A 14,826-nucleotide genomic window follows, 5' to 3' on the forward strand; every position below is an offset into this window, starting at 1 on the left:
CAAGCCCATGCTTCTTAAGAGAAGTGATTAGCAGGAAATTTATGTCATGCCTTGGGTCCAGAACCACAGGATGCTTCTTAGTTTTAAGTAAAGATCAAATTCTCATGCATCAGGGGAAAGGGTTTTGTTAATCTTTTGCCCACACTTAACCTGAAACACACCCTTATGTTAGAATTCGGGGCATTTCTTAAGTAATTAAGTCAAAGCTTTGCCTTCAGTAAATATTGAGCCTAAATGGTGATGTGTCCCTGGCTATTGAACTAATAACCTAACTTTTCCCTTTCAGCTTAGATAGCCCTGCTGTACCAACCTGCTTAAATGAGTATCACCTTTTCTTCCTACTGGCTGGAGCATTTATGGGCTATAGCTATAGCCTCCTATATTTTATTAACAATATGAACTACCTTCCATTTCCCATCATACAGGTAAGCTGTCATTTGAGCATTTCCTTATGTCAAAATTTGGCTGGGTTAAAATTGCCCTGGTGATTCTTTATATAACTGGCCTCATCTGCTTAATTCATTTTTGATCAGTGAAACTTAGGACTGAGATGCTCAAAATGCCATTTGGAGAGGAGATCTTTGTCTTCATGAGACTTGAGTGTCTGGGAGCTGCAGTTACCCTTCCTGCTGCGTCTCTCAGAATACCGCTTTGCTCCACTCTTTCCCTCCTTGCTAGGTAGTGGCAGCTGCTGTGACCAAGCAGGGCTGGGGGAGGGTGAAGATGACACTCAGGCAAAGTACCTCTGTGCAGCTGCCAGCTTGTTTTTGAACCTAAGAATCTCATTAGCTTGAGGATGTACAAGTAAGTATAGAACATGTTAGTTACATTCTGAATAAATAAAAGTTTGATTGGTTTGAGTGGGGTAGTTTAGACTGTCTTTCACTTAGGTTTTTACTAATTTGGTAGAAGCTGTCCCCTCCTCTGGCAGGAGAGAGAAAGGTAGGTTGGGGTTTCTCCAGTGCCATCCAGGCTCTCTGCAGCCTGCTGCCACTGTTCTTGACTGTGCTGTTATTCGCTTCATTCCTGCTCTATGGCATACTGAATCCTGGGCTTTGGAGTAAAACTGTTAGAACCAGTTCCTTCGCGCTAGGACCCAGTCTGGGAGGGAGAGTGTAGGGGAGGGATGTATAGATGAATGATGTGCCACGAGAGTGTAAATATTAGAGTGTGATGGATTAGGGTTCTCCTGGTTTAACTGAAGTTTTCACATGCCTGTTGCATTCTTGAGAACAATCTGATGAAAATACACCTACTGCAAAGAGATAGTGCTCATAGGCAAGACTGGCGCTTACCTCTCTGCTGTCTGTGAGCCTATGACAGGGAGTCCTGTTACAAGTTCTTCCCATCCTGTGAAGGTGAGTTAAAAGCAGCTTGAGTGCCATCTTCGCTACCTCAGAATTTCACAAGGAGAAAGATCCCAAAATCCTGCATAGAAATATCCATGGTGAATCATCTTTGATTGAAACATCATTAAGAATATAGAAAATGAAGAAAAGAAGGTACTAGAGAAGAATTAGATTACTCCCAAATCTCTTGCTCCTTATGGACTTCTGTTGATAGTGAAAGCCTGTTTAACATCACAGATGTGTAAGGGAGTGAACAAGGAGAGTCCAGTATTGGCAGAACTGATACATTATTGTTTATACCATGTAATGTGCATTTGTAAAATTTGACTGCTAAATTTTTTGTAATTTCTTTTGATAAAATTTTGGATTCACTCTTGTATATTTTTCCAGACCCTTCATTGACATTTATAAATATAGTGGCTGTAATATTATATATTTGATGGGTTGGGGTTTTCATAAATATTTTTATTTTGCACATATTATTCAGTAACTACTTTTTCATGTAACAATATGAAAAATTACATCTCTTTAAAAATACAGTATTTTAACCAATTTGCTGTTAGTCCATTAGATTTTTTTTTTCTTCTTTAAACTTGCTTCTGCTACAAAACTCAGTTCTATTGCCCTTATTAGATTCTTAATGACTGACTGATAGGGAAAAGCACAATACTGGTGTGGAGTAGGGTACAAAGAAATGAATAAATACCAAGATAGGCTTGGTAAGTTATACACCAAGAAGACTATTTGGAAGATTATTAAATGAGATAAGATTTATAGAGCCTGACACATAGTGAATATTTGAATAGGTAAAGGATAGCTCATAGCCAAATCACAGAAGAACCCAACAAGGAATTGAAAAGCATGTCACCTTAGGAGCAAGAAGAGGGTATATTAGCTTTCTCTGTGTATCTAACTGCTGCTGTAGCCTCTCTGGACCCTTGTAAGTGATGGTTGAGGTGAGAGCTGCAGTAGTAACAGTATAGGAACTACGCCCTTCTTATTGGGAGGTGAAGGTGAGATAGTGGTAGCACCCAGTGACTGCGTGGAATAGGTGCAATTCTACATCTTGGACTTTGAAAGTATTTTAATAAACCAGGATACTTCAGGCTGTGTGGTTAGTGACCAAGTATTCATTTCACCTGGGCTGCTTTTTGTAAGATACTGTTGGAATCTGCAGATACGGTATGAAGACAAAACCTCTACCTAAGGACTTTGCTGTCCTTCTGCTTCTGAAATCCTTAAAGAAGACCAGCCCTATAAACACAAAGGAAGACCAGAATTTGGGGAGTCCGTCTTTGCTTCTTCAGGTTTCCACAGATCCTCTCCAGTAATATAAAAATATTTTTCCCATTGGCATTTTTAGGGTACACAACCCTTGTTTCACAAGAAGCATAATTTTTTCAGAAAAAACCTTTCATATTTTTTCTTGCTTGATTCTTTACTCTTAGATTGTTAACATTGGAAGGTACCCACTGAGGAACTGTTTAGCTGGTTCAGCCTTATTCTCTTTCAGATAATTAGGTGATGAGACTTACTTAATGTTGTACAGAAAAAGGCAGTATTACAGCTCACGTCTCCTGATTCTTAGGCTTGTGTCTTCTTTATGACCTCCTGTTTTTCTCCAAAGCCCATGTGAAAAATTTTAGTGTAGAGGCATTATATACTGTCTTTAAGGTTTCAGGCTCTAAAGCCAGCCAGCCTGCATTAAAATCACAGATTTTTGTTTTGCTAACTGGTAACATTGGTTAAATTACTTAATCTCTCTGTGCCTTGTTTTTCTCAACTGTAAGATGGAAATAATAATAGGGGGTTGTTGTGAGGTTTAAATGGATTAATACATTTAAAGTGCTTGGAATAGTACCTGGTATGTGGTAAGTGTCCAAAAAGTGTTAGCTGTTAGTTATTATGTTTTTTTATACTTACTCCATCTTGACAGTCCTTATTATATTAGGTTGGTGAAAAACTAATGGCCATTTCAGACCATGAATTTTAAACCATTATAACTAGGCTGAAACACATCTTTATTCATCAAAATAGGAACCATTACAGGCGACACATTTTTGCCAATGAGAAATAAGTTTGTTTATTCCTGTACTGTAAAAATCTGTGCTTTGGGATTTAACAAATTCTTGGAAAGCATTTTCTGCCTCTTGCTGATTGTAGAAGCATTCTCTCTGCAAAAAATTCTCGAGATGCTTTAAGAAGTGGTGGTTGATTGACGAGAGATCAGGCGAATATGACGAATGAACAAAACTTGGTAGCCTGGTTCTTTGAACTTGTGAAGCGTTGGTTGTGTGATGTGCAGTCAGATGTTTTGGGGACGAACTGGACCCATTCTGTTGACTGTTGTGTTGCAGTTTTCAGGGGGTCTCATCGATTTGCTGAGCATACATCTCAGGTGTAATGGTTTCGCCAGGATTCAGAAAGGTGTAGTGGATCAGACAGGCAGCAAGTCGCCAAACAGTGACCATGACTTTTTTTTGGTGCAAGTTTGGCTTTGGGAAGTATCTTGAGCTACTTTGCAGTCCAACCACTGAGCTAGTCTTTGCTGGTTGTATAAAATCCCCTTTTTGTCACTCGTTGTAATCCGATTGGGAAATGGTTTGTTGTTGTGTAGAATAACAGAAGACAACACTTCAAAATGATGGTTTTTGAATTTGCAGTCAACTCACGAGGCACCCGGTTATCAAGCTTTTTGACCTTTCTGGTTTGCTTCAAATGCCAAGTGATCATAGAATGGTCGACTTTGAGTTCTTTGGCAGCTTCTTGTGTAGTTGTAAGAGGATCAGCTTCAGTGATCTTATCAATTGGTTGTTGTCAACATCTGATGGCTGGCCACTGCACTCCTCATCTTCACGGCTTTTGTCTCCTTTGCAAAACTTCTTGAACCACCTCTGCACTGTACTTCATTACCAGTTCCTGGGCCAAATGCATTGTTTATGTTTTGATTTGTCTCTGCTGCTTTATGACCCATTTTCAATAAGAAAATCGCTTAGATTTGCTTTTTGTCTAACATCATTGCCCTAGTCTAAAATAAATACAAAATAAACAGCAAGTAATGAGTCATAGGAGAAGGCAGTGGCACCCCACTCCAGTATTCTTGCCTGGAAAATCCCATGGATGGAGGAGCCTGGTAGGCTCTAGTCCACGGGGTCGCTAGGAGTCAGGCATGACTGAGCAACTTCACTTTCACTTTTCACTTTCATGCATTGGAGAAGGAAATAGCAACCCACTCCAGTGTTCTTGCCTGGAGAATCCCAGGGACGGGGGAGCCTGGTGGGCCGCAGTCTGTGGGGTCGCACGGAGTCGGACATGACTGAAGCGACTTAGCAGCAGCAGCGGCGGCAATGAGTCATAAGCAAAAAGATAAATAAATAAATAAAGCGAGAAATACACCTTAAATATAACCACATTTATTTAAGAATGTATTCCAATATCAAACAGCACAGTTCAACAATGCAAAACCACGGTTACTTTTGCACCAACCTAATAGATTGATATTGTTAATTTTCTCATTTCTGATGTCATATAAATGAGATGTTGTATAAGAAAGTATTAAATATTTTAACATCAGAGATAGTTGATTTTTTTTTTACCTCTGGAATAAACTTTCTCTTTTTATGTGTGAACTGTTGTGTGCTTGTGTTAGAATAAAGTAGAACCTTTCTTTGAATGTGTCATTTGATTCTGGTTTTCTTTTTTTCCACAGCAATACAAGTTCTTACGCTTCAGGAGGTCTCTGCTCTTGCTAGTTAAGCATAGTTGTGTGGAATCACTGTTCCTGCTTAGAAATTTCTGCATTGTATATTATTTTCTTGGTAAGAATTTCTCCTTTTTGATACAGTGTATGTATTAGCTCACAACTCAGGAAATGTCAGTTAAAAAGCCATTCTTAATTGTATTCATATATTTCCTACTGATGCTGGGAAAGATTGAGAGCAAGAGGAGAAGAGGGTGACAGAGGATGAGATGGTTGGATGGCCTCACTGACTCAATGGAGATCAGTTTGAGCAAACTCAGGGAGATGGTGAAGGACAGGTAAGCCTGGCGTGGTGCAGTTCATGGCAGCGTAGAGTTGGACACAATTTAGTGACTGAACAACAGTAACAGTAGAAGGTGTGTGATTAGCCCAACTGATTGCTTGTTTAGATTAAATGTTTATATTTAGATTGAAACGTTCAAAGACTATTTAGTTAAGAGAGAATATTGTTAAAGACATGTGGCATATACATCTAATGCAGTAATAGCCTTGAAAAAAAGAAATCTTGTCACATACTACAACATGGATGAACGTTAAGGACATTATACTAAGTGAAATAAGACAGGCACAAAATGACTACATTATCCCACTTAACGAGGTATCTAAAGTAGTCAAACTAGTAGAAAACAGAGTGTAGAATAGTGGTTGTCAGGGGCTGGAGGGAGGGGAGAAAGGGGAGTTGTTCAGTGGATAAAGTTGTTCATTTGCTAAGCTGTGTCCAACTTTTTGCAACCCAGTGGACTGTAGCATGCCAGGCTTCCCTCTCCTTTACTGTCTCTGGGAGTTTGCTCAAATGTCCACTGAGTTGGTGATGCCATGATGCCATCCAACTGTCTCATCCAATGCCACCTTCTTCTTTTGCCTTCTGTCTTTCCCAGTATCACGGTCTTTTCCAATGAGTCAGCACTTCACATCAAGTGGCCTGAGTTTTGGAGCTTTAGCATCAGTTCTTCCAATAAATATTCAGGGTTGATTTCCTTTAGAATTGACTGGTTTGATCTCCTTACTGTCCAAGGGACTCTCCAGAGTCTTCTCCAGCACTGCAGTTCAAACGCATCAATTCTTTGGTGCTCAGCCTTCTTTCTGGTCCAACTCTCACATCTGTGCATGATTACTGGACAAACCATAGTTTTGACTACCTGGACCTTTGTTAGCAAAGTGATGTCTTTGCTTTTTAATCTAGGTTTTTCTAGGTTTGTCATAGTTTTCCTTCCAAGAAGCAAGCATCTTTTAACTTCATGGCTGCAGTCACTGTCTGCAGTGATTTTGGAATCTAAGAAAATAAAATCTGTCACTGCTTCTACTTTTTCCCCTTCTATTTGCTATGAAGTGATGGGACTGGATACTATGATCTTAGTTTTTTGAATGTTGAGTTTTAATCCAACTTTTTCATTCTCCTCTTTCACCCTCATCAAGAAGTTCTTTAGTTTCTCTTCACTTTCTGCCATTAGAGTGGTATCATCTGCATATCTGAAGTTGTTGATATTTCTCCCAGCAATCTTGATTCTACTTGTGGTTTATTCAGCCCAGCATTTTCCATGATATACTCTGCATTGAAGTTAGATAAGCAGGGTGACAGTATATAGCTCCTTTCCCAATTTGGAACCAGTCTGTTGTTCCATGTAGGGTTCTAACTGTTGCTTCTTGACCCTCATACAGGAGGTCAGGAGACCGGTTTCTCAGGAGACAGGTAAGGTGATCTGGTATTCCTATCTCTTTAAGAATTCTCTACAGTTTGTTGTGATCCACACAGAGGCTTTAGCATAGTCAGTGAAGCAGAAGTAGATATTTTTCTGAATTTCCTTTGCTTTCTCTATGATCCAATGAATGTTGGTAACTTGATCTCTGGTTCCTCTGCCTTTTCTAAACCCAGCTTATACATCTGGAAGTTCTTGATTCATGTACTGTTGAAACCTAACTTGAAGGATTTTGAGCATAACCTTACTAGCATGTGAAATGAGTGCAACTGTGTGGTAGTTTGAATATGCTTTGGCATTGCCTTTCTTTGGGATTGGAATGAAAACTGACCTTTTCCAGTCCTGTGACCACTGCTGAGTTTTCCAAATTTGCTGGCATATTGACTGAAGCACTTTAACAGAATCATCTAGGGATTTAAAATAGCTCAGCTGGAATTCCATCACCTCTACTAGCTTTGTCAAAGTAATGCTTCCTTAGGCGCATTTGACTTTATACTCCAGGCTGTCTGGCTCTAGGTGAGTGATCACACCATCATGGTTTTGCGGGTCACACGACTGAGCGACTGAACTGAACTGAACTGAACTGAAGACCTTTTTTGTATAGTTCTTCTGTGTATTCTTGCCACCTCTTCTTAATCTCTTCTGCTTCTATCAAGTCCTTACCTTTTCTGTTCTTTATCATGCCCATTCTTGCAAGTGTTCCCTTGATATCTGCAATTTTCCTGAAAAGATCTCTAGTCTTTGCCATTCTGCTCTTTTCTTCTACTGCTTTGCATTATTCATTTAAGAAGGTTTTCTTATCTCTCCTTGCTATTCTGTGGAACTCTGCATTTGTTTGGGTATATCTTTCCCTTTCTTCCTTGTTTTTCACTTCTCTTCAATGGATATAGAATTTCAGTTTTACAAGGTAAAACAGATCTGGAGATCTGTTGTGTCACAAGGCACCGTACAGTGTTTATAAACTTAAAAATGGTTAACGATGGTAAATTTTTTTTCTTTTTTTATGATGAGAAGTTTTATGTGTTTTTATCTCATAAAAAATGTATTCTTTAAAAAAAGAAAATATTGTATATCATTTGGTCATTATAATAACATATTCCTTTTTATAACATTTTTGTAACTTGCTACTAATAAACGAGTTCAATCCTAAAGGAAATAAACCCTGAATATTCACTGGAAGAACTGATGCTGAAGCTCCAGTACTTTGGGCCATCTGATGTGAAGAGCCAACTCATTGGGAAAGACCCTGATTCTGGGAAAGATTGAGGGCAGGGGGAGAAGGGGGCAACAGAGGATGACATGGTTGAATGGCAGTACCAACTCAATGGACATGAGTTTGAGCAAACTCCAGAGATAGTGAAGGACAGGAAAGTCTGGCGTGCCGCAGTTCATGGTTGTAAGAGTCGAACATGACTTAGTGACTGAACAACAATAACTAATATGACAGAAATCTCTTGTTGCTCAAGGAATATTATGGGGCTTCACAGGTTGTGCAGTGGTTCAGAATCCGCCTGCCAGTTCAGGAAAGCGCAAGAGATTCTGATTTGATCCCTGGGTTGGGAAGATTCCCTGGAGTAGGAAAGGACAACCCACTCTAGTATTCTTTTGCCTGGAAAATTCCATGGACAGAGGAGCCTGGTGGGCTACAGTCTGTGGGGTTGCAAAGAGTTGGACATGACTGAGCAACTGATCATACACACAAAGAAATACTATAGAATATACTAACGTGAATTTTAAGCACAAAGATGCAGCTTATTTAGTATAATGAGCAGTACAAGTTGAGTGGAAGACTTTAATGCAAATAGCAACACATTAATATAAACAAAATCCAGCATTCTAAAATAAATACTCTTTTCATACTGTTTCTGAACATTTCCTGGTCCTACTTTTTTCTGTGGAATAATTTTATAAAATTGTTCTATTTGTATATAGACCATTGTGTTGTCTGCTGTTAAAAATCTTTAGTTAATTATTAAAAGCATGTAGAAAAATGGATTGTTGTCGTTTTAATGTTAACACTTTATTGTTTTTTATTAACCTACTGCAGTCAGCTTGGCTGGTACCCTTTGGGCTGACATAGCAGCTGTTTCAGCATATCCATGGTCAGCTAATTCTTCTGTAATTCCAGTTGTGTTTCATTCAGATTTTATTTTCAGTATTAACACTTTTCCTTTCTTTGTTGCACTTTAGTCTTTTTGTCCAGTTTCCTCTTTCAGTTTTTCATTTTTGTAAAATGTCATGAGCATTTATCATGGGAGATAAGGAGGCAGCACAACTATATGCTCTGCTGTCTGTGCCAGAACTGAATAAGAGATGTGACTAATCATTAACAGACTTTGAAAAAAAGAATGTCCAGCTGTTGTCTATATGCTGATTTGTGTACTACTGAAAAACTAGAGTACTATATTCAGTTGGATACAGCTGATGCCAGTAACTGAAATTTGCATTGTGTTGTTGAGAGCTGGTGTTATTTAATTAAACTATAGTAATTAAAATATGTATATGTTGAACCTGTGAAAAGCAAGGACTGTCTAGAAATTACTCTCTTTTCCTGCCCATTCCTAATCCAACTCTAGCATTTTGACTGAGGTCTTTGTGTCTACTTGGTCATCTCATCAATCTCATATTCCAAAGCATGATGGTTTATTTTGTTAATTTTATATGATTATAGCATGGTATTTTTTTTTTTCTTCCCCCTCTCAGGTCATATTCCCAAAGCTTGGATTAGCACTGCCATGGACCTTCGGGTAGATGAGTAAGTGTCACATGACAAGTCTAATTTTAATTATCTGAATTGTTTCCATCCTTTTAGTTGTTTGCTACTTTAAATTTAGCCTTTACATGAAGGAAAATTGTATTCAGAGGCTTCCCTGGCAATCCAGTGGTTATGGGTTCATGTTTCCAATGCAGAGGGCATGGGTTCGATCCCTGGTTGGGGAACTAAGATCCCACATGCAGCATGGCCAAAAAAATATTATTAAAAGAATTGTATTCATTTTTGAATGTATATTTATAGTTAACATAATTTAAAATCCCAATGGTATATAAAAGGGTATACAGTGACTCTGTTGGACCCAGTTTCTAGTCACCCAGTTCCTTTCCCCCAAAATAAGCAGTGATAATTCCTTTTTTGTTAGGTATAGCTTTTATATAAGTGGACTTGAGTTCTATAGGCATACCTCTCTTGTTTCTCTCCTCAGTAATCATTCTATGCTATGTTATAGTAGATAAGCACCATACTGTGGTTTTACTCTTAATTTTGCCTGTGAGGAAACCAGATTTGAGTTGTGTCATGTGGCCAGCTGAAGTTCCTAAGTAGCGGTGGAGTAAATAAAGCACTGGGCTTTATTGTTCCAGTTGTTTCCACGTGCACTTTGCATATAGGTAAAGCTTTAATTTTTATTTGGCAAAAAAATACAAACTTCTCTATTACTATTTGTTCTTTTAATTATTGGTTATTCCACCGTGATACTTTTTGTATGATCTTAATTACTACCACTTAAAAAAAATAACACTTTCATTGTATTTTTAAAAAATATTTCTTTACTTATTTGACTGTGCCAGGTCTTAGTTGTGGCATGTGAGATCTAGCTCCCTGACCAGGAATCGAACCTGGGCCCCCTGCATTGGGAGCATGGAATCTTAGCCACTGGATCACCAGGGAGGTCCCTTAACTACTAGCACTTTTGAGAAGTGAGAATGTTAACATTTATGAATGTTTGAGATACTATGATTTCTGCACTGTAGATTTCATTTCCTAACTTGTAAATGTTTCTTGGTAAAATTTACTATGGTCGTCTGCTTAATCACTAGATATGAAACCAAATGGGCAGGTCACTTATTATGTTAGCCCAGATTTTAAACTTGGTCAAATAGAAAAAGAATGATATTTGATAGAAATTTAACATAATACTTTTTTTCTCTTTTCCCTTAAAAAATGTTCTGCTTCCATGGCAGTGTATGGTATTCTGCTCTTAACGTTGGCCAGGTCCTCAGTAATGTTTATTTAAAAGCAGAAAAAACAATTATTTCCCCCCTTCCCTCTCCCAGCCCCAAGGAGTGTCAAGTACTATGCTGGGCACTCTTAACATAAACTGTTTTAAATCTCCTAAAAGCCCTAAGAGATAGAAGGAAGAGATTATGCCACCATGTGGATGAGGAAACTGAGGGTAGGTTAGGTCAAGTGATTAACAAAATCACAGCATTTACAAACAGCAGAGTCAGAAGTTCCAGTCCTATTTGTTTGTAGAATTATGATGATGTTGCAAATTGAGCTGTTCAAGGTTTTGGTAAGATTGCCTGTGTTCTCTTTATTTAGCATTCTAACAAAGTTTCTTAAATGGTTTTAAAAGTAGAGTTTGTTATTTTTAGATAGAACTTTCTGCCCTTAACTTTTAGGAAACTGTTTATGCATATACAGATGGAGTTGAAATCTGGTCCAGGAGAGGTGCTGATCTTGTTGAACGGTTTTTAAGTATCAGGCTACAAAACAACATGACTAAATTTTACCCAGCCTCCTGGGGAGTCGTCTTCTGTCATAGAAAATGGCATTGAGGATTTGAAATGCCAGGAACTGAGAGCTAGTTTAGGTCTACTCTTTCCTCAAGGCTCCCTTGTGTTCTTTATAAGAAAGTATTAGTGAGAGAACTGTATAGAGTACCAAAGAAGACCAATTTGTCATCATTATTGTTTAGAAACAGGATTTGCTTCTCAGTTTGGGGCCCCAGGTCTCTTAAATGCTTAGATTGTAGTCTTCCCACAGGATTAAGTAGTGATTTCTGTTTTCATAGGCAGTTTCATAGGCCTCTTGACACTGTGAGGGGCCTCTTGAATCTCTCGTTGCTCTACCACGTCTGGCTGTGTGGTGTCTTTGTCCTGATGACTTGGTACGTCTCATGGCTACTCTTCAAAATCTATGCCACAGAGGTTAGTATTGAGTTTCTGTCAGTACTTCTCTGTTTTGGACCGCAGAGTTTTATTTTTGGTAGCACACTCATCAGCATGTTGTTGTGCCCAAAGCCATTTTGTGAAGTTGGGTTTTGGTTTTTTCCTGCGACTTCACAAGAAATGTGTCAGTTATAACCATCATTTAATTATAGTGTTTTTTGTTTTTGTTTTTTCCTGAGGAAAAGTATTAGTATTTATTCTTAATGTTAGAAAACTAAACTGAATGAACAGTTAGTTAAACTTGCTATGAGTTATCTCTACTGTAATTCTCTTCGGAAAGTTTCCATTTCTCTATTGAGCGTATACTAGATTGGCCTGCATTTTTAATTAATTTTATATGCTATTGATATAGGTACTATTAAAATATTTAAATATAAGGCAATAAAAATACATATTCTTTGAAGGAAATTTTAGAATTTATATTGAAGAAATGATTTAAAATGAATAGGAATAGCATTGTCTTCATCATTCAAATGTTCATCTTGGAAAATGAGCGTTTCTGTTTTATTTTACCATTTCTGTAGATTTGTATCCTTCAGTGGCTTCAGAGAATTTTTGTTTCTTAAATTTGTTTCTATTATTGGAAGCCAGGGATCCAGTAATTTTGGGAAAGTAACATTTTAGACAGTAGTGTATTTGAGTATATATAATTTTAATGCTAGCTGTTTTTGTAAGGAACACTAAAGATGTTAAATTTGGTTGTCTTGTCTTCTTTATAATGAATTCCAAATAGTACTAAATATACTGAATGTCATTAGTGCTAATATACTGAATGTAGTTTGGCATGAAAACAAGACATTGCATAGTCTTTATATTTAATTATATTTGATAGGCTCATCTGTTCCCTGTTCAACCACCATTTTCAGAAGATTCAGATGAATGCCTCCCGAAAGTTTTAAACAGCAATCCTCCCCTCATCATAAAGGTATCAGAGCTATGCATTTTGTGTATTTACACAGTCATCTCTAACTTATCTTACGGAATGATCTTTGTATTTAACATATTTATATATTTTTGAAGGTCTAGAATATTCTAATACTGTAAAAAGTATTGTAAAAATCACCTACATGCTACATTGAATGTTATTACTTTTTCCAGCTTTCATTCCAAGTGACTAAAATGCAAATATATATTGCAATGTATATGTATAAGCTAGACTATTTCTATGTTTAGGAGAGATAGAAAAATGTTTCAAGTATGACATATAATGCTATATAATGATATACATTGGTTTTTCAGAAATTCCTCATGGTAGCAAAACAAAACACTTTTTTTAGTCACTGGATTAGGAAATATTTTCATGAGTATCATTGACTATTATGATCATAGAAAGTTTGTTATGATCAAACAGAGAGTACGTAGTTAATGAACTCTCTTAAAGTTTGAATAATGATAATCTGAAACAAATTTTAAACAAAAGTCTAAAGAATTTGTAACATGTTTCTAAATCAACCTAAGTGAAAATAAATTATTTTGATTTTGAAATTTTAAAGTAGAACTATAATATATGTGATCTTGTTAAAAGTTCATAGTACTTAAAAAAGAATGAAAGTAGAACCTAGAGTTTGGATTATACTATAGAAAAGTTGTAAACTAATAAGAAAATGACCCACCGAGGTTCTAATTACCCTTAAATATCAATTATGATTAGTTTATTAGATAAACAAAAATATCAGATACTCATTTGGTTATTTAACAGATCTGTAATTATTGGGCACATGTCAGTCACTGCTAGTTGCTTAGGGTGTAATGATGAATAAGACAAAGCACAACCTACTGGATCAGGCTGATATACAAAATAAGGAAAATTTACTGTGGTAAGTACAACGGGAACCACTTACTCTGCTTGGGACCCAAACAAGAAACCTTCACAGAAGGGATGGTGTCTTGAATGATGAGTGAAGTGGTTTGTCAGGGAACAAAATGAAGATCTATCATAAAGAAGCACAGAGTATGTTGTGTATCTGCTGCATGCTGGGTACTACCTTTGGATGTGGTAGTACTGAGCAAGGTGTTGTCCCTGCCTCACAGCTTGGTGGCTGGTACCAGGTGAGACAAGTAAGTAGGTACTTAATATAAATTACCATGAGTACAGCGGTTGAGAGCTGTGTGAGTGTGTCTTTGTCAGGGAGGCCAGGGAAGTTCCAGGAGGAAGTGACATTCTATGTTTCCCACCACAGGGTGGAAAGGAACACAGTCCTTTCTGTAGTTCCTTGTAGCTGGTGCCCATAGTGCCTAGGGTAGCCTACGGAGGGTAGAGGCAGGAAAGTGAAAGTCTTGAAGGAAAAGGTGTGGTTCTGAAAAGTCTTCCCTTCATGAAAAATCTCAGCTGATTTCCCCTTAGATGTGTAGTGTTGAGCCCCATTCATAAATAAGATTTTATATAGAGGGTAAAAAAATTAAATAATGTGTATTTTCTTTCCTTTCAGTATTTGGCCCTGCAGGACCTGATGTTGCTTTCTCAATATTCTCCTTCACGAAGACAAGAAGTGTTTAGCCTTAGCCAACCAGGTATTGCTAAAAGTAATAGACCTAATAGGAATTGAGTATGTATGTGCAGAAAGCAATCTACTTAAAATTTTTGCTGAGTGAGATGTATTTATTAAAACATCACACATCAGTGAGTCTGTTAAAGAATCGATTTGAATCTAATACAGCTAAGTGTTCACATTGTTGTGGTTAAAAATTATGTTTCTAGGGAAAGTATTTTTCAACTTTTATGTTATTTCCTTCCGCCCCCCTCTTCCCTTCACCTCAAGAAATTGGAGGTAGGCTGACAGTTTTAGAGCAGAAAGGTACAGTTTAAGAATCCCAGAAGTTTTAATGCTACAAAGGGTCTTAAAAATCAAGTGGTCTGATTCTCTTATGGAGGACCTAAGTCTCAAGAGAGATTAAGTGGCTTAATAAAGTTAATGTCAAGAGTTGGAATTAAGAAATTCTGTCGCTTGACTCAAGTGTGGAGCTCCCTATTCCGGCCATGCTTCTTTGCCTCCCTGTAAAAAAGCAGTGTGAAAAGGAACTAGATTTGATGGTGATCCGTCCAGGGAGGCTCTTGGCAGCTCTGGAGCATTTC

The 14,826-nt window shown here is 37.6% G+C and overlaps 1 protein-coding gene across 2 annotated transcripts in view; it reads left to right on the forward strand.

Moving 5' to 3' along the window:
* The window catches only part of NDC1 (NDC1 transmembrane nucleoporin), a 59,998-nt gene that overhangs the window by 11,769 nt on the left and 33,403 nt on the right, over positions 1–14,826 (forward strand). For both annotated transcript variants that reach the window (XM_061411877.1, XM_061411875.1), the window contains exons 5-10: positions 287–425; positions 5,059–5,167; positions 9,510–9,561; positions 11,597–11,732; positions 12,586–12,678; positions 14,183–14,264. In XM_061411877.1, the coding sequence (XP_061267861.1) occupies positions 287–425; positions 5,059–5,167; positions 9,510–9,561; positions 11,597–11,732; positions 12,586–12,678; positions 14,183–14,264 (611 nt within the window). The remainder of the gene's footprint in view (positions 1–286; positions 426–5,058; positions 5,168–9,509; positions 9,562–11,596; positions 11,733–12,585; positions 12,679–14,182; positions 14,265–14,826) is intronic.

This window comes from Bos javanicus, chromosome 3 (assembly GCF_032452875.1).
Source record: "Bos javanicus breed banteng chromosome 3, ARS-OSU_banteng_1.0, whole genome shotgun sequence".
Taxonomy (NCBI): Eukaryota; Metazoa; Chordata; class Mammalia; order Artiodactyla; family Bovidae; genus Bos; species Bos javanicus.